Source organism: Crinia signifera, chromosome 6 (genome assembly GCF_055691185.1).
Source record: "Crinia signifera chromosome 6, ASM5569118v1, whole genome shotgun sequence".
NCBI lineage: Eukaryota > Metazoa > Chordata > Amphibia > Anura > Myobatrachidae > Crinia > Crinia signifera.
Window position 1 is genome coordinate 19,954,693 of NC_139222.1, and position 20,734 is coordinate 19,975,426.

A 20,734-nucleotide genomic window follows, 5' to 3' on the forward strand; every position below is an offset into this window, starting at 1 on the left:
GTGAGTACCACGGAACGTGGCCGGCTCGGCAATCCCAGCACATGCACCTCCTACATAGGTGCCCGGGGTGTGACAAGAGGCGCAGAGTCATAGTGATGGCCCAAATATCAGTATACACCACACACATTACAGTACAGGGTCACACAGTGTATTTATTACATATATATTGCAGAGAGGCTGTTATACATAAAGCACAGGTACAACAATGCGGTTATATAATGACTCAGTAATACATACACCAGCTGCTTTCCCATATACAGTCAGACTAGGAGACATGGAGTCTTATTGCACACTGATCGCTCATGTCACTGTAACCATGGCAATACATCACAGCAGCAATAGAACTGGAACATCAGCATAAATGACAGAGGCATTCAGCCAATCAGATGTGGCCCCCGGCATTACATGTGTGTAACTTGCACCAAAGGTGGAGAGAAACAAAGAGGGTACAATTTACACTAATGTGGAGTCCATGTCAACACAGACACCAAAAAATGTGAAAAACTCATGTTGACCTAGTATGTATAATTCCAGGATTTATCAAACTAAATGTGACAGGTTCCACGCCCCCCTCACTCCCCCTTGTACGCCCTTTTGATAAGAACTTGAGATTCTTTGATATCATTTCATATTAAAAAGATGGTTGTTTTGAAGAGAATGTTGTTCAACGTTGCGCGTCAAAACAAGGCAAAATCAGTAGAGAAATAAAGCAGGTACTTGTGTAGTTTCACGGCGCCACTTACGTAACCGGAGCTTACGCAGTTAGTGAGAGTTGTGTAATCATAGCGCTGATTACATTGTGTGGGAACCATCATTATTGTTACAGGTTGATGACATGACAGGTGTGAATGTGTCATCGTACATCGATTGTATTCCACGGACTTCCTAGGACTTAGGGCTGTATTCAATGAGAATTATTCTCCGTGCATGGGGAGAGATTTTTTCTCTCGACATGCACTCGCCTTGTTCCAGGGGGCTCGCTGCCACTCCTGCTCCCACTATTCAATGTGGTTAAGACTCGCGGCGAGTCTTAACCCCTGCAGCGGACGAGCATCCGCGGCAGGGAGCCGGTGGCAGCCAGGGAGATTAAAGTCTCCCTGGCTGCCCCAGAACATATGTGGAGGGGAGGTGGGCTCCCCGGGACCCAGGCAGCACATGCTTCCCCCCCCCCTATAGACTCAGTATTCACTGCACCCGATCGTGCATATGCTGGCTGCTCTGTGTAAAAAAAAAAAAAAAAATTTAATTTTTTTTTTAATTAAATATATATTCATGTGCTATAAGCACATGAATTAAAATAACATGCCCTTTCACAGAAAAAAAATCCTAAATTTTTTGACACAAATTAAAAAAAAATAAACTTTTAGTTTAAAAGTTCACATTCCACTTCTCCATGAAAAGATGGAGAATTGCTACACGGAGAGACACGGCGAAAATCACTTAGAAAGACGGCGAAAATATCACATTGAATAGGGTGGTTCACTTTTGGAGAGCAAAATGCTCCTTCCAACGCGAAAATAGCACAAACTCGCCATAAAACACGGCACATTTTTCTCATTGAATACTGCCCTTTTAGAAACTCTTTACCGTTATCAGTTTTTAGCTTCTTGGCACGGCCACCAGCTGGAATACTTTTTAAAAAACATTAGCGCCTGTCGTAGCAGTCAGACCCTGTTGCTGAATAGATCGATGATGGTTAATATATATTGAATACCGTTGCAGTACTTTGACAGGACTATGAGCGAAACCAAAATCATACGCAAATCATGTGGCTTTCAGTTTTCTCAACGACTTGTACAATGTGTATGTGTTTTGCTCTTCTAAACATTTTCTTACGTGGGATATTTGAAATACATTTTTAACTGCTTCATAATATTTATCAACACCGCAATAACTACCTTTGTTTTAATACGTCATAATAGGCTTCTTTCAGCCTCTTGTTTTGACGCGCGACGTTCGATTCAAAACAACTATCTTTTTTATATGAAATGATATCAAAGCATCTCCAGTTCATATCAAAAGGGCGTACAAGGGGGAGTGGTAGGGGGCATGGAAAGGGGATCTATTAACGGTCTATCTAAACACTGTCTATCTAATAATCCACACCCGACGGATGATGGAGGAATTCAGTATCTAAGCTTCCATTTCATATATCAGCTCATTGAAATTATATTTTTTGTGTGTGAGTTTTCTGGTGTCTAAAAACAGTTGATTTATCTCTAAAAACACTCCCACATTCAGAACATTAAAATGGTTTCTCCCCTGTGTGAAGTCTCTCATGTTGTCTAAAACATTTCTCACATTCAGAGCATGGAAATGGTTTCTCCCCTGTGTGAAGTCTCTCATGTGTAACAAGACTGTGTTTTTGTGTAAAACATTTCCCATACACAGGACATGAAAATGTTTTCTCACCTGTGTGAAGTCTCTCGTGTGTAACTAGATTGTGTTTTTGTCTAAAACATTTCCCACACTCAGGACATGAAAATGGTTTCTCCCCTGTGTGAAGTCTCTGATGTTTAACTAGACTGTCTTTTTGTCTAAAACATTTCTCACATTCTGTGCATGAAAATGGTTTCTCATCTGTGTGAAGTCTCTCATGTCTAAATAGATTGTGTTTTTGTCTAAAACATTTCCCACACTCAGGACATGTAAATGGTTTCTCACCTGTGTGAAGTCTCTCGTGTGTAACTAGATTGTGTTTTTGTCTAAAACATTTCCCACACTCAGGACATGAAAATGGTTTCTCACCTGTGTGAAGTTTCTCGTGTGTAACTAGATGCTGTTTTTGTGTAAAACATTTCCCACACTCAGGACACGAAAATGGTTTCTCACCTGTGTGACTTCTCTTATGTTGAACAAGAGCGGATTTATTTAGGAAACATTTCCCACACTCAGGACAAGAAAATAATTTCTCACCTGTGTGCAGTCTCTCATGTTTTACAAGAGATGATTTACCTGTAAAATATTTCTCACATTCAGAGCATGGAAATGATTTCTCACCTGTGTGACTACGCTCATGTTTAACTAGATACGATTTATCTTTAAAACATTTCCCACACTCAGGACATGAAAATGGTTTATCACTTGTGTGAGTTCTCTCATGTGTAACAAGATTTGATTTACGTGTGAAATATTTCCCACATTCAGAACATGAAAATGGTTTATCACTTGTATGAGTTCTCTCATGTGTAACAAGATTTGATTTACGTGAGAAACATTTGCCACATTCAGAACATGAAAATGGTTTCTCACTTGTATGAGTTCTCTCATGTGCAACAAGATTTGATTTCCATGTGAAAGATTTCCCACATTCAGAACATGAAAATGGTTTTTCACCTGAGTGAACTCTTCCATGTCTAACAAGATCTGATTTATGTGTAAAACATTTCCCACATTCAGAACATGGAAATGTTTTCTCACCTGTGTGATGTCTCTGATGTAAAACAGAAACTGACTGATGTATAGAACTCTTACCAAACTCAGAACTGGATGATATTGTATCATCTTTATGGTCTGTACTGTGTTTAGTAAGGTCTGAATGATCAGGAGAAGGTTCCTCATGACTAGAGGGACCAGATGAAATATCTGCACTGTGAAATGTTGGGTGTGTATTGGGTATAATGGGGTTTTCCTCTGGAGACTCTTGTCTGATGTTCTTATCTTCTAGTATATAACCTGGAGACACAATGAGATCTCCCTCCGAGGTATTCCTGCTTGTGCGCCCATCTACAGGAAACAGATGAATGACAACAGACAGAATGGTTTACATTGAGAAGCAAATGTTCATGGATGTTTTAGCACTTAAACGTAACATGTCTAATGCTGCGCACACACTGGCCGATATATCGCTGGTCTGTGAATGACGTCGGTGAGACATATTGTGTCAGCTCTGCAACACAGCCGATGGTCAACATACCTAAAGCTAGATGGTGCATGGGCGTTTTCCTGACCTCCCGTACACCCGCTGCAGTAGGCAGTAAAGATCTACAGCTGAATTGGCCCGCGCATGTAATTACACCCGCCCAGTTGTGACATCGGTTATTATGGATTGGGCAGGGTTTATAGAGAACACGCTGCCCAATCCGTCCACAGATATATCTACAGATATATCTATAAGTATATACCCATCCTGAGGAATATATTTACGAAAGGTCAATATTGATTGCTTTAAACTCGCTCTTAATCGATGCTGGACTTCCTGGGCTAGGACACATTTAAAAATGAATATGAAAATCCAACTGTCAGTAAATGTGTGTTCTAGCACTAAAAGCACAACATCGATTAATATTGAATTTTAAATGGACCTCTAGTAAATAAACCCTAGGACTGAGCAGATTGCCTCCCCACACACTCTGGGGTCCCCCCTCGCCTACCATGATTTTACTATCTACTGACACCTCACCAACGATGCTGCAAGGCCTCTGTTTTAGCACCATCTAGGGATGCCAATCCCGGGGCATTCTCTCCATCCCAGAATTCGGGATTGAAAAACTCCCAATACCGGGATACCCAGGATCCCTGGATTGGCTTACCTAATAAAATTCAAAAAAATGCCCCGGTATTACCTTTATGGCAGGGTGCCGGTGGGTGGCTGGGAGTCGGGCCGGGGAGAGATGCTGTGCTGCTGGAGGCATGGCCGGGCGCTGGGGAGCTGGAGGCGCGTCTCAGAGCAGGGCTGGGGCATGCAGTGCGGCTGTGGGCGGGCAAAGCGGTTGTACGTCCTCCGGCAGTGCGGCTGTTCGACCTGCGCAGCGTGACCTCTGACCGTCACACTGCGCAGTGCTGCAGACATCAGAAACAGCCAGGCACATTGTGAGCGAGTGCTGAGACCCTGCCCGGCATTAGACTGCGCATGCAGTCTAATCGGAAAACCACGTGATTGGAGTTTATCAAAATCCTGCCATTTATTGGGCCAAATCCAGGGATTGGCCACCTTAGCGCCATCCTTACCTCAAACCTCTCTTACAATCCCCACATTCAGTCCCTGTCCCAGTACTGGCAGCTTCCAGGATCAGACCCTCTCTCACCCTGGAGACAAATAAGACCCTCATCCACTGGTCATCTCTAGACTGGGTTAACTGTAACCTGCTCCTATTTGTCCTACCAAACTTCCATCTCTGTCCAGGGCTCCTCTCCAACCTATATAAAGGATAGTGATGAGTGTGAAATTATGGTCACACAAATTCCCTTTTACAAGACAGCACCACACAGCTGCGTAAATTTAATTCAATTTACAATTTCAATAACAATAGTTAAGAATTATGTGGTACAATATAGTGACTGGAAACCACACTCTAATACATTCACATTCAAATTGTTTCCCGTATAAGAAAGAAAAGTGTCATCTCCCCGGGTATCCTCTGGGAGGCTCATAAAGCCACCATCAGAGGCTCCCTCATTGCAAAATCTTCAGCGATCCGGAAACAAGCAGCAGCAGAGATTCAATCACTGGAATCTCAGCTGGCAAAGCTAGTATCCCAACACAAGACGAACCCCAGCTCCCCTGTATTTGCACAAATAGAGACCATTAGAGGTCAACTGAATACCCTCTTATCACATCGTGCTGCAAAGATATTACAAAAACTACGCCAACGATTTTACGATAAAACTGATAAAATCGACTCCTTGCTAGCCAACAAATTAAGACGCCACCAAGCACTAAGTGCTATAGACAAATTATTCTCCCAGAAACTAGACTCCCTCACCTATGATCCCGAACTGATGGCTGAGGAATTTCGGACATTCTATAGCAAGCTATATAATTTAACAGATTCCTCTTTCACCTCTCCCACAGAGGGACTGCACTCTTATCTATCCACTACTCCGCTGCCTACGCTTACCGAATCTCACCTGTCTGCTCTTAACGCTCGTATTTCAGAGGAAGAGACCATAGCAGCCATACGCTCTATGCGTACCTCCGCAGCCCCGGGCCCTGACGGCTTTACTGCCCAATACTACAAACTTTTTGCCAAGGAATTAGCCCCACATCTCACCTCTCTCTTTAATAATGTTTTAGAAGGTGAATCTTTTGCACCAGAAACAACTAGGGCGGACATTGTGGTGATTCCGAAACCTGACAGAGACCCGACTAAATGTCCCAACTATAGGCCGATATCATTATTAAACGTTGACCTGAAGATTTATGCCAAAATCCTAGCATCTCGTTTAGCACCTCTCCTCCTGCAATTGATACACCCAGACCAAGTGGGATTTATTCCAGGACGCCAGGCATCCGATAATACTAGACGGGCTGTAGACCTGATATGCTCCATTCAAAAACAGAAGCTTCCCTCACTGGTCCTGGCTCTCGATGCGGAGAAGGCTTTCGACCGTATATCTTGGCCTTTTGCTGTCCTCGAGAGAATGGGTTTTGCTGGTAAATTTTTAGATGGTGTTCATGCGCTATATCGCTCCCCTACCGCGCGGGTCTCTGTCAATGGAGTTATCTCAGACAGCTTTGAAATAGCTAATGGTACCCGCCAGGGCTGTCCCCTCTCCCCACTAGTTTTTGCTCTTGTTATGGAACCACTGGCGGCAAGGATTCGAGATAATAAAGATATCCACGGCATTCGCACCGGACCCTCCGAACATAAAATTGCACTGTATGCCGATGATGTGTTAATATCTATCTCGAACCCGATTCGATCCCTCCCCTCTCTTCTCTCTGAAATACGACTGTACTCTGAACGGTCAGGATATAAAATTAATGTAGAAAAAACTGAGGTCCTTGATTTCCACATCCCACAAACAATCAGACCAGAGTTAGAGGCCATGCTTCCTTGTGACTGGCACAAAAAGAAAATCAAATATCTAGGGATCTTCCTAACTCACCACCATCATCAATTGTTTCAGGCAAATTTCCCCCGCCTTTTAGATACCATTAAATCTGATCTCACCGCATGGTCTACCTATTTTATTTCCTGGATAGGTAGAATAAACTCTATCAAAATGAACATTCTTCCCCGTCTCCTCTACTTATTTCAAACCCTTCCAATATATATCCCTACCTACGTTTTTAAATTCCTACAACATCAAACCACCCACTTTATATGGGACAAAAAACGCCCACGGATAAGACTCAAACTGCTTCAACGCCCAGCTAGACAGGGAGGTCTGGGTATCCCAGACTTTCGGAAATACTACTATGCTGCACAGCTATCCCAATGTGTCCAATGGAGCAGTCCCGGGGGTGCGGGGAAGGTCTGGGTGGGTATTGAGGCAGGAGAGTTGGGATTAGCCACAATGTCATCCTTGCTGTGGCTCCCCAGGACTAAGCGTCCCCGTATGGCACTCGCCCACCCAGTGGTCTCTCGTTCATTAGCTATCTGGGACTCCGCTAACAAAAGTTTTCGTTTAGCCCCAAATCCATCCCCACTGATCCCACTATATCATAACCCAGACTTCCCCCCTGGTCTTTGTAAATCCGCCTTTATTAAGTGGAGACTCGGAAATATTTATTATCTGAACGATATAGCCAGTGATACCAATTTTCCTCAGTTCGCAGATATTCGCGATAAAACGGCTGTCCCGACCACAGATTTCTTTAGATACTTGCAAATTCGACACTTTCACTCTAAAACTGTAACTACCCTCACTGCTAGACCCCTAACTTCCTTTGAATATATTGGCTGGAAACGCTCATCGACTAGAGGTCTAATATCTATCATTTACTCACTCCTAGGAGAGGATACAGGTACAAACCGCGATCTGCACGAGCTAGCGTGGGAACGAGATTTAGGTCACTGTATAGATTCCGAAGAATGGTCTGAAATTTGGGATAATGCTGCCTCCAGCTCGATATGTGTGAGGATTAAAGAAAATGTATACAAACTGCTATATCGCTGGTACTACGTTCCCTCACGTTTAAAAACTATGTATCCAAATGTCTCAGATAGGTGCTGGAGGGGTTGCACAGCTGAGGGCACATTTATACATATTTGGTGGTCATGTCCGAAACTTGCCAATACTTGGAGAGAGGTTGTTACCCTCCTCTCCAATCTATTCGAAGTTACTGTCCCCACTGATCCCAAATACTTTCTACCTCCCTTAAATCTACCCTCTCTCACTCATCACCAGAATAAACTATTTCGTCACATAGTATCTGCTATGACATGTCAAATTGCCGTCGACTGGAAAAAACCCTCCCCAGCCCCCATGCAAACGATCATGTCCCGTATTTGGTATGTTTACAAAATGGAGTACATGACGGCTGTTCTACGTAACTCTTTCAAAACATTTAATAAAACCTGGTCTCCCTGGCTGACCTCTCAGAATACCCCCCCCCCTCAATTAGTCTCTAGAACATCTCTCCGAGGCCACCCCCCCCCCCCCGCTCTTTCTCTCCCCCTGTCCTTCTGTCTATCCTTTCTTCTTAGCCTCTATAAATTCTTTCTTCTCCCACTATCCGCCTTTGGTTCCTATACTCGCCTCGCGGAAATGTCTTTCCGGGCGGTCGGCCACACTGCCATCGCGAGGTTCTCTTTCTTAAATAGAAAATCTTGAATCACCTTATTGTGAGCCCACTCAATGTTGATTTTGTAAATGTCAAGGTATTTTGTTACACTTGTCAACTGCTCGTGATTCACCCAATAAAATGTGTTTATAAAAAAGAAAGAAAAGTGTCCCGTGCTGTAGTTAGAGGTATAATAATTATTTGCGGCGCCTGTTGGAGTAGCTGGGTGTTGGTATCCAAAAAGGGCTAAGATCCTTTATGTTATTAAAGCAAATTCATATCCACTTTATATGCTTTTTTATTGGCTTATATAATGATGATACTTCAGGCTAAAGAAGGTTCTCCGTTTGTAGAGGGTATCCGGAGTAACCAAGGTTGGTTCTCACAGGCGGCTCAAGCTCACCTGACCAGCTGCCGCCGCTTGATGTTGTACTGCTAGATGTTGTTGCAGACAGGGAGCGAGTCGTCCGTCTCCGCTTCCAAAAGCCGCCGTGTAAGTGGACTGGCCGGGAGGATCAAGTTGCCAGTTCAATTGTAGCCGCAAAGTATTTTGGACAAAAGCCAGCCGGGATCTGTCATAAGACCGGGAAAGTGGTGTTGTCAAGGAGTGTAATTATTTCCAGAGACCCCTTAGGGTTTACACTCCTTTACAACAAACTGGCAACTTGATCCTCCTGGCCAGTCCACTTACATGGTGGCTTTTGGAAGCGGAGACGGACGACTCGCTCCCTGTCTGCAACAACATCTAGCAGTACAACATCAAGCGGCGGCAGCCGGTCAGGTGAGCTTGAGCCGCCTGTGAGAACCAACCTTGGTTACTCCGGATACCCTCTACAAACGGAGAACCTTCTTTAGCCTGAAGTATCATCATTTTATAAGCCAATAAAAACGCATATAAAGTGGATATGAATTTGCGGTACTTGTGAGTTATCTGGGCGTCCGATTTTTTGATTGTATGCCTTAAGTTAAGGCATACAATCAGATGCGATGCGATATCGCATCGCATCGCATGCGACCATCGGATGCGATGACCCGATTTTTCCATAGGAATCAATGTTAAAATGGACTGAGTCCATTTTAACATGGAATTCAATGGGAAAAAGGGGTCCTTTTCATACCCCTACTATCCAAGTGGGCATGGAGTTGGATATAAACCTGTGGCGAGCGTAGCGAGCCACCGAGCCCGAAGCGTGGCGAGCGAAGCGAGCCCCGCGAGGGGACGGTATTCCGTGTCCCCTCGCGGGGCTCGCTACGCTCGCCACGCTTCGGGCTCGGTGGCTCGCTACGCTCGCCACAGGTTTATATCCAACTCCATGCCCACTTGGATAGTAGGGGTATGAAAAGGACCCCTTTTTCCCATTGAATTCCATGTTAAAATGGACTCAGTCCATTTTAACATTGATTCCTATGGAAAAATCGGGTCATCGCATCGCATCCGATGGTCGCATGCGATGCGATGTCCCGATCCGACCCGATTTAAAAATCGGACGCCCGGATAACTCACAAGTACCGAATTTGCCTTAATAACATAAAGGATCTTAGCCCTTTTTGGATACCAACACCCAGCTAATCCAACAGGTGACGCAAATAATTATTATACCTCTAACTACGGCACAGGACACTTTTTTCTTATACGGGAAACAATGTGAATGTGAATGTATTAGAGTGTGGTTTCCAGTCACTATATTGTACCACATAATTCATAGCTATTGTTTTTATTGTTATTTGATTTTTATATAGAAATGTAATTGATTAATATGCAAATAGTAATTTGAATTAAATTTATGCAGCTGTGTGGCGCTGTCTTGTAAAAGGGAATTTGTGTGTGACCATAATTTCGCGCACATCCCTATTTTGTCAAAAATCCAGTTTGCTATTGGAAGCTGCCGAATATATATATATATATATACACACACACACACACACACAGAAAAAAGACTCACTCTCCAGACGAATTTCATGCAAATAAAAACAGCTGTGTATTATATTTTACATAAGCAACAATGAAAGATTAGTACTCAACGTTAGCGTTTCAGTCCTAGCAGGACCGTCTTCAGGAGTTATACATCAAATGCATCCATGAAAGGTGAAGCACAGCGTGGACCACACAGCAGGTTCCTACAGCAAGGAACCACTGTAGGTCCTGTGATTTATATACCCCGTGTGTGTCAAAAGGGCGCCAAAAACTCAAATGAGAAGGATTGGGATAATTACTTCCGCATGCCAGGGTGAACCGCATATGACATCACTTCCGGATTCATAGATGGTAGTAAAAAGGGCTAAATATGGCACTAAATATAGCAATGGTGTAGCACCAATGAACAAACACTAGCCGGTACTGCGGGGCTGAGTGTGTTGGCTCAAACCAAGCACTGTGCGTGCATAAAAATCCGGACGGAGCCGGAGAAACCGGAAGCGGAAGGTGCGCTGATTAGCGGCGGGCCGGGGACCACAATATACTAAATGCGGTCCGTGTAGGAACACGCCCAGTGAACCAGAGTTCCTAGAAACCCGGAACTGTATGTGCTGATGTATGTTGACAGCAATTGAGCTAGAAATAGCGTGATGTAGGCGCTGTGTTGACAGCTACGCAGGGGGTCACAAATACAGACAAAGAAGACGTGGACAATATGAACAATAAAGTTACAACCCTATATACAACTAGATCATGCCATAAATGGCATGACAAGGCATGCATGACAATGCATGCATAAAAAAGAAAAACAAAAAGGAGGTCTTCAGTGAAAAAAGTACAATCCAGAGCACCACCATGAAAAATCAGCATAGTAAAAAATATGGGAAAAATGGAACAATATGATCGGGGACACTGGTGTATGACTAGGCTTGGCGTTGGTGGATGATGTATATATTTATATACCTAGTGTCCAATTGTACAGAACTGAAAAAATTCAGATGAATCATAAGTGTCCAGTGGATGAGAACAATGGCCTTGTCCTCGATGTTTATCGTAAAAAGATATTCAGCGGGTTGTGTTCGTTGAGGCCAAATGGAGTCACAGTATTTAGTCGGTGGATCCATTTTGACTCGCATTTTTTGAGAATGAGGGCTCTGTCACCACCCCTAGGTGGGGGTGGGATCCAGTCGATGATCCGACATTTGATCGATGCAACCTGATGTTTGTGTAGCATACAGTGTTGTGCCACTGGTTTGTCAGAACTGCCTTTAGTGAGTGCCTTATTGATGGCACTCCTGTGGTTCGCCATCCTTTCGCGAAAGGAGCAGGTAGTGAGACCCACATAGGTCAGTCCGCAGGGACAATGAAGCAGGTAGATGATATGATCCATTAAGCAGTGCAATTTGAATTTAATTTTTATGGGAATCCCGCTGTGTGGGTGTGGGAAGCTGGCTCCTGGAATCATGGAATTGCACGTGGTGCATCCAGCACATTTAAAACATCCCGGTTTACGGGTGTGTAGCCAGGTCGTGTCACCGGTGCTGGTTTGTCCCTTGTGTTTTAAGCAGCTGATTGAGGTTTCTGCCCCTTCGGTATGCCACGATAGGTTTGTCAGGTAGTGCTTTGTGCAGAGTCGGATCTGTGGCTACAACTGGCCAGTGTTGGCGAATGGCTCTGGCAATGGTCGTAGATTTGTCATCAAACTGAGTGACGTAAATGTTGGTAGGACCAGTTTTGGAAGTTGGAGTACACATTTTTAAGCGAGCTTTCGTCAAGCACTCATCCATGAGCTTTTTCTGGTACCCCCTTTTGAGGAATCTGTCCCTCGTTTCGAGCAGCTGTAACTCAGTGCGTTCAGGGCAGGTGTTGTTGCGGAAAACCCACATGAATTGCGATATCAGTAGACTATCTTTTAGCCCAGGTGGATGGTTACTAGTTGCATACAATAAGGAGTTGCGATCTGTATTTTTGCGGAACAGGGTGCTGCCTAGTTTATTTTCGCATTTGAATATAGTAACATCCAAAAAATTGATGGACTGGGGATCGACCTGTCCCGTAAACCTGATGGTGGTGGGTAGATTGTTTAATTCACTGACCATCTCATCAAACTCACTGGATGTGCCGTTCCATAAAATAAAAATGTCATCAATAAAACATTTAAAATAAACAATATGATTACCATAGAAGGGAAGGATGTATTGCTGCTCGTACCCATGCATAAATGTGTTGGCATAGGATGGCGCTACGTTGGAGCCCATCGCGGTCCCCACCCGCTGGACATAATATTGGTTGTTGAACATAAAGTGATTGTGTGTCAGGATAAGTTCCAATAGTTTGACCACAAATTCAACGGGGGGATCGCGGTGGGCTCCAACGCAGAGCAGCTCACGTATTGCCTTGCACCCCTCGTCATGGGGAATGACGGTATATAGGGCGCATACATCAAGAGTAGCCAACAATGTGTTTGGGCCTATATCAGGTATTAGGCCTAGTTTATCAAGAAAATCCCCTGTGTCCCTGATGTAACTGGGAATCAGGGGCATGAGCTTTTGCAGAAACCCATCGATAAACACTGCCAAAGGTTGCAACAAGGATCCCCTCCCCGAGATGATGGGACATCCCGGGGGATTGTCCAGGGTCTTGTGCACCTTTGGCAAGGTGTAAATCGTGGGGCAGATGGGGTGATCAACAGTGAGATATTTAGCCAAGCCCTCTGTGATCCACTGATTTTGTACAGCCCAGAGAATGGTGACATCCACCCGCCGTTTGATTCGTGGGATGGGGTTGGTAGAACAAAGCTCATAGGTGCTGTCGTCTGTAGATCTCTAAATCATAAGCAGATTTGTTCTGCAGCACAATCGAGCCACCTTTGTCTGCCGCGACAATTACCAGGTTAGAATCTGCTTTTAGGGTGGTTATCGCTTGTCTCTGAGCAGCCGTCAGGTTACTGTAATGTTTGTCGTTGCATACATCCTGATGTACCAGCCGCTGGTAGGTACGTATGCTGGGGTTAGTCGAAGGTGGGTCAAAAAGGCTGGGTCTAAGAAGGGCTTTGGCCGTGGAAGGGGTATTGCTGGTCATTTTATCAGCAAAAAATTCCCTGAGTCGCATCTTGCGACCACATTTATAATGGTCAACCTCGAAGTTAAAGCGGTTATGTCGCGTCGAGGGCACAAAAGACAGACCAAGTGACAGGAGTGATGTTTCTCCAGAGGTGAGTATGTGATCAGATAAATTAAAAATTAGGTTGCCCCCTTCTTGCCTTTTTGCCTTGTATCCGCCCCTCCTTGGATGGTATGTATGAGATACACCAGAGAGTGCGGGGAGGAGACTGGTCAGATCTCTGGGCTGGTAACACACAGTGACATGATGTGAGGGGGAGAGCAGGAGTATAATAGGGGCTGATGGCTCCTGATGTATGAGATACACCAGAGAGTGTGGGGAGGAGACTGGTCAGATCTCTGGGCTGGTAACACACAGTGACATGATGTGAGGGGATAGCAGGAGTATTATAGAGGCTGATGGCTCTGGACTCCCCCACTAGGCAGATGCATTGTCCTCATTACCTTAGTCTGACAGAGGAGGGTATAGGATAAGAGAAAGCTGTATTGGCAGAACAAGGAAAATATGTAATAAGTGATTATTCCTCACCTGTGCTGGGATCTGCAGGGATTTCCTCCTCCTTACACTGCTGATCACCCCTTATATATGTGTCTTCTGTCTCTGTATCTTCTTTCTTATCTGTCATATAAAATTCTTCTCCGACTACCTTCCTATCAGTCACATTCGTATCTTCTTCTTCTTCTGTATATTCTGCCTTAATATCAGTCACATCCGTCTCTTCTCCCTTTATATCTTCAACCTTAATATCAGACAAATCTTCACACTGAACCTAAATAATACCACATTAGGAATGTCTGAGGTTATTGAGATTACACTGTAGAATATCAGTGTATAAGACCAGGGCCGCTAAGAGGTATGCTGGTCCCCAGTAAATGTGTTGGGGCGTGGCCTACTTGTGGGAGGCGTGGCCACTTCCCTCAATTAGGCCACCCCCAAAATGTTTAGAGGGGGAGAAAAACACTCTAAAGTCGAGGGGTGTGTGTGTGTTTATCGTTACATAGTAGGTGAGGCTGAATAAAGACTTGCGTCCATCTAGTTCAACCTATGGTTATAACAGCTAATCCTTTGCTGCATAATATGTTCCGATATTTTAGAGACATATTGTGTTTCTTCTATGTACCCGTGGATGTTTTTAACCAATAAATGTTTATCCAACCTTATTTTAAACGTATTTATAGTGTCTGCCGACACCACTTCTCCAGGAAGAGAGTTCCAAAGTTTGACTGCTCTGACTGTAAAGAAATTTTTTCTTCCAGATGAACAAAATCTTTTTTCTTCTACTCTATACTCGTGCCCGTGTCCTAGATTCCTGTCTAGCAGAAAAAAGGGTGTTTGACAGTTCCTTATATTGGCCCCTAATATATTTATACATGTTAAGCATGTCCCTCCTTAAACGTCTCTTCTCTAGTGTAAATAGTCCCAAATTGCTTAATCTCTCCTTGTAGCAGTTTGTAGAAATATTTGGGTGCTATACTGCACCTATGGTGGTGTTGTTTTGGCGCTGCTTTTGCCTCAGGGGTGTCCCGTGCCCCCTGTGGGTCATAAATGGAAAGGAGGAGATGGGCTAAAGCACTGCTTATGTATGAGTTGAGTAAAGGGAGTGGATAATGTTGGGTATAAAGTGCTTTATTTACATAGGTGCATGTTACATAAACAAAATGCAAAAAGTTTGGGGGTAAAAGGTGGGTGGTGGGCCCGTCTGTGTGGATGCTGAGAGCCCCTGGGGGAATAAGGGCATCAACGGATCCCTTTTCCCTTATGTCTCTCTGCAGAATAGTTTGTATGTCCTGGGGCTTCCTCTGGGGGACGTCTCTGTATTGGTGCTGTTAGGATCCCCTTTGGTGATAAGGGTGTACAGCTTTATATAGTGCTTTATTTATATATGTGCATGTTACAAAATCAAAATTCGTGGAGCAGACTGTGCCGAGTGTGTTGATGCAGCACCTAGTGTGTGTGCGATGCTTGTTTAGATGTCCAATGCGTTTCGGCCTTGAAAAAGGCTTCCATAAGCCGAAACACGTTGGACATCTAAACAAGCATCACACACACACTAGGCGCTGCATCAACACACTCGGCACAGTCTGCTCCACGAATTTTGATTTTGTAACATGCACATATATAAATAAAGCACTATATAAAGCTGTACACCCTTATCACCAAAGGGGATCCTAACAGCACCAATACAGAGACGTCCCCCAGAGGAAGCCCCAGGACATACAAACTATTCTGCAGAGAGACATAAGGGAAAAGGGATCCGTTGATGCCCTTATTCCCCCAGGGGCTCTCAGCATCCACACAGACGGGCCCACCACCCACCTTTTACCCCAAAACTTTTTATAAATAAAGCACTTTATACCCAACATTATCCACTCTCTTTACTCAACTCATACAAAGGCAGCCCATCTCCTCCTCTCCTCGTATCTTAAACTATCCATTCCCCTAATAAGCTTTGTTGCTCTTCTTTGGATTTTTTTCTAATTCTATGATGTCCTTTTTATAGTGCGGGCCCAGAACTGCACTGCGTATTCGAGGTGCGGTCTAACCAATGCTTTGTACAGAGGCATAATTACTTTTGAGTCCCTAGTTTCCATGCCCCTTTTAATACATGCGAGAATTTTATTGGCCTTTTTTGTTGCAATATTACATTGAGCACTACACCCCAGTTTGTTGTCTATTTGGACTCCTAGATCCTTTTCCAGTACTGAATTACCCAATTCATCCCCGCTTAGGTTATAACTAGTACACTGGTTATGTCTCCCAAGGTGCATGACCTTGCATTTGTTCACATTGAACCTCATCGTCCACTTTTTTGCCCACTCATCTAGATTGTCAACATCATTTTTGGAGCGTGGTGACATCTTCTGATGATTTAATAACTCTGCTCAGTTTTGTGCTGTCTGCAAAGATGGATACATTGCTGAGTAACCCCATCCCAATATCATTGATAAAAATGTTAAATAGAATGGGCCCTAGAACCGAACCCTGTGGCACTCCACTTAGTACTGGTATCATATTTGATACGGCACTGTTCACAACCACTCTTTGTTCTCTATTACACAGCCAGTTCTACCCATCTACAGATAGTTGCCCCTAATCCCAGGTCCTCCATTTTATTTATCAACCTCCTGTGCGGGACTGTATCAAAAGCTTTAGCAAAATCCAGGAAAATCACATCTACAGCGTTTCCATTATCAAGGTTTTTGCTAACCTCCTCATAGAAGCCTAGTAGATTAGTTTGGCATAAACGATTTTTCACGAACCCATGTTGATTAATACGGATTACACTATGAAGATCTAAGTCATGGGTCCTCAAACTGCGGCCCTCCAGATGTTGTGAAACAACAAATCCCAGCATGCCTTGCCACAGTTTAAACACTCCCTTATAGCAAAACTTTGGCAAGGCATGCTGGGATTTGTAGTTTCACAACATCTGGAGGGCCGCAGTTTGAGGACCCATGATCTAAGTATTCCTGGATACCATCCCTTAAAAATCCATCATATATTTTACCCACTATTGATGTTAAACTAACAGGTCTGTAATTAGCGGGATTCTCCCTTTTCCCGTTTTTGAATATTGGCACTACCTCTGCTATTCTCCAGTCTTTTGGTACCTTACCCGATGATAGTGAATTATCAAAAATATAGTGCAGGGGGGGGTCGCTAGTTCCTCCCTTAACTCCAGTAGTACCCTAGGATGAATCCCATCTGGCCCTGGCGATTTGTTTGTTTTAATTTTGCCGAGCCTCAATATTATCTCATCGGCCGTGAAATTAATAATGAGATCCGGCTTGTTCATACCATATGTTGTACTTGTGTTTTCCATTGTCTGCTCACCCTTAGTAAACACTGATGAGAAGAACTCATTTAACAGGTCTGCCTTTCCCTTATCCTCCGTAAAACTTTTACCATTGGTATTGGTTAATGGGCCTATGTTTTCTTTGATTATTCGTTTACTATTTATGTATTTGAAAAACTTTTTGGGGTTGGTTTTGCTTTCAGTGACTATGCACTCTTCATACTCCCTTTTAGCTAATTTGATTACCCCTTTACAAGTTTTGTACGTACTTGTTGAATGCCTCCTCTTAAAAGTTATTTTTACAGAATTTAGATGCTCTTGTTTTATTGTTGTTTGCTGACCTTACTTTTTTGTCCAACCATGGTGCCTTTTTTTTTGTTGTTGAATTTACCCTTATTTACTTTAGGAATCCATTTAATTGTTAATGATTTTAGCACATTTTTTAAGAGTATCCCACATTTCTTCTGCATTTTTCCCCTCAAAGACCGTTTCCCACACAATTCCTTTTAGGGCTTCCCTGAATAATTCGAAGTTAGCTTTTCTGAAGTTTAGTATTTTTGCCGATCCTTTATGATGAAGTTTACTGAAGTTGATTTCCAGTGAAACCATGTTGTGGTCACTGTTCCCTAGATGTTCTATTACTATGGTGTTTGAGAATATGTAGATGTTATTTGTTAATACTAAATCCAATAGTTCCTTATTACGGGTTGGAGCTTCTACCATTTGAGTGATAAATTGGTCTGAGTAAGTTTAGGAACACACTGCTTTTTGCTGTTTTACATGTTTCGTTTTTCCAATCATTGGGGCAGATGTATTAAGCTTTAGCAAGAGATAAATGCAAGGGTGATAAGGAGAGATAACGTCCATCTGCTAACTGCCATGTTACAGCCTGTGTTTGAAAAAAGTCAGCAAGGAGCTGATTGGCTGGATGTTTATCTCTCCTTATCACCCTTGCATTTATCTCTTGTTAAAGCTTAATACATCTGCCCCAATGTCCGGTAAATTAAAATCCCCCATAATTAATGCCTGTCCCTGATCTGACGCTTGTTTGATTTGGTTTAAAAGAAGAGACTCGTCCCTTTCGTTTATGTTCGGTGGTCTATAGCGTACCCCTATTAAAATTTTGTTATTAGGTTTTTTGTTATTGTCGGTTATCATCCTCTGTCCCTGTGCTCATTACTTTCTCGCACGATGTTAAATTATTTTTTACATATAGGCACCCCCACCCCTTCTACTTTCTCTGTCTTTTCTGTAGAGTGTATATCCCTCCATGCTTAGGGCCCAGTTATGCGTCTCATTACACCAGGTTTCTGTAACACCAATAATGTCATAATCGTCCCTAGTGACCACGGTTTGTAGTTCCCCGATTTTACCTGCTAAGCTTCTTGCATTAGCCAGTAGGCATTTTAGTTTATGTTTATTTTAAACATTATATTTAATTTCTCCCCTAGACTTATTTGTATTCCTTGCCAATTTCCTCGTACCCACCTCCCCCTCAATATACTCTCTACAGCCCTCCGCACCATGTCCACCACCTGACCTATACACAGACTTGAAATCAATTCCTGTGTCCTTCTCGCATTCCCTTACTCTAAGATCGTCTGTACCTAAGAGCTGTAAAGAGGTAACATAACTGTTATCACACAGCATTCCTGAAGCACCCTGGGAATTACCCACGTTTCCCCTGACTTTGCTTGTAACTCTGTCCTCCCCCCCCCATCTCCTCCCCCAAATTGATTACCCCTGCTCCTACTAGTCTCGCTACAGGTCCCATAGTGTCTAGCTGCCCCCCCCCCCCCGTCACCTAGTATTGTGTGTCAACCCCCTCAGCAGCACACACCTACAGCATGTGCTCTGCTTACAGCAAGCTCAGCATGAACTCTCACACACTGTAATGGAGACAAGCATCCTGAGCCTGCTGTCAGCACAGCACATGCTGAATGTGTGTGGTGCTGCCCGGGAGGTATGGAGGGGAAAGGGGCCGGACCAGGGCCTCTGTTGGGCACCACCAGCAAGCCCAGGTAATTAGTACCCCCTCCCCCACCCTCTCAGCAGCCCTGACATACACACACCTGCTGTAATTCATATAGTGACAGTCACTTTGATATATTGGGGAGACCCTAATTCCCACCTACCTTATCCTCCTGTGGGGTCCTGTGAGTCTCCTCTGTACAGTGCTGGGAATACAGAGGACGGGGACATCTCTCTGGGGTATCTCTGTTACTGGGCCCATCTGTAGGAGACACACAGTGACTGAGGACATTGTATATATGTGATTATCCTGGGAATACAGAGGACGGGGACATCTCTCTGGGGTATCTCTGTTACTGGCCAATCTGTAGGAGACACACAGTGACTGAGGACATGGTATATATGTGATTATCCTGGGAATACAGAGGACGGGGACATCTCTCTGGGGTATCTCTGTTACTAGTCCCATCTGTAGGAGACACAGAGTGACTGAGGACATTGTATATATGTGATTATCCTGGGAATACAGAGGACGGGGACATCTCTCTGGGGTATCTCTGTTACTGGGCCCATCTGTAGGAGACACGCAGTGACTGAGGACATGGTATATATGTGATTATCCTGGGAATACAGAGGACGGGGACATCTCTCTGGGGTATCTCGGTTACTGGGCCCATCTGTAGGAGACACGCAGTGACTGAGGACATGGTATATATGTGATTATCCTGGGAATACAGAGGACGGGGACATCTCTCTGGGGTATCTCGGTTACTGGGCCCATCTGTAGGAGACACGCAGTGACTGAGGACATGGTATACATGTGATTATCCTGGGAATACAGAGGACGGGGACATCTCTCTGGGGTATCTCTGTTACTGGGCCTATCTTTAGGAGACACGCAGTGACTGAGGACATGGTATACATGTGATTATCCTGGGAATACAGAGGACGGGGACATCTCTCTGGGGTATCTCTGTTACTGGGCCCATCTGTAGGAGACACGCAGTGACTGAGGACATGGTATATATGTGATTATCCTGGGAATACAGAGGACGGGGACATCTCTCTGGGGTATCTCTGTTACTGGGCCCATCTGTAGGAGACACGCAGTGACTGAGGACATTGTATATATGTGATTGTCCTGGGAATACAGAGGACGGGGACATCTCTCTGGGGTATCTCTGTTACTGGGCCCATCTGTAGGAGACACGCAGTGACTGAGGACATGGTATATATGTGATTATCCTGGGAATACAGAGGACAGGGACATCTCTCTGGGGTATCCCTGTTACTAGGCCCATCTGTAGGAGACACGCAGTGACTGAGGACATGGTATATATGTGATTATCCTGGGAATACAGAGGACGGGGACATCTCTCTGGGGTATCTCTGTTACTGGGCCCATCTGTAGGAGACACGCAGTGACTGAGGACATGGTATATATGTGATTATCCTGGGAATACGGAGGACGGGGACA

General features: G+C 44.1%; 1 protein-coding gene across 1 annotated transcript in view; it reads right to left on the reverse strand.

The window, feature by feature from the left end:
* Window positions 1-203: 203 nt before the first annotated feature.
* LOC146010038 (uncharacterized) overlaps window positions 204-20,734 on the reverse strand; it is a 30,324-nt gene continuing 9,793 nt past the window's right edge. The window contains exons 4-6 of the mRNA XM_083150867.1: window positions 19,422-19,519; window positions 14,019-14,259; window positions 204-3,726 (exon numbers count right to left, since the gene is read on the reverse strand). Of these exons, the coding sequence (XP_083006993.1) occupies window positions 2,246-3,726; window positions 14,019-14,259; window positions 19,422-19,519 (1,820 nt within the window). The 3' untranslated portion in view covers window positions 204-2,245. The remainder of the gene's footprint in view (window positions 3,727-14,018; window positions 14,260-19,421; window positions 19,520-20,734) is intronic.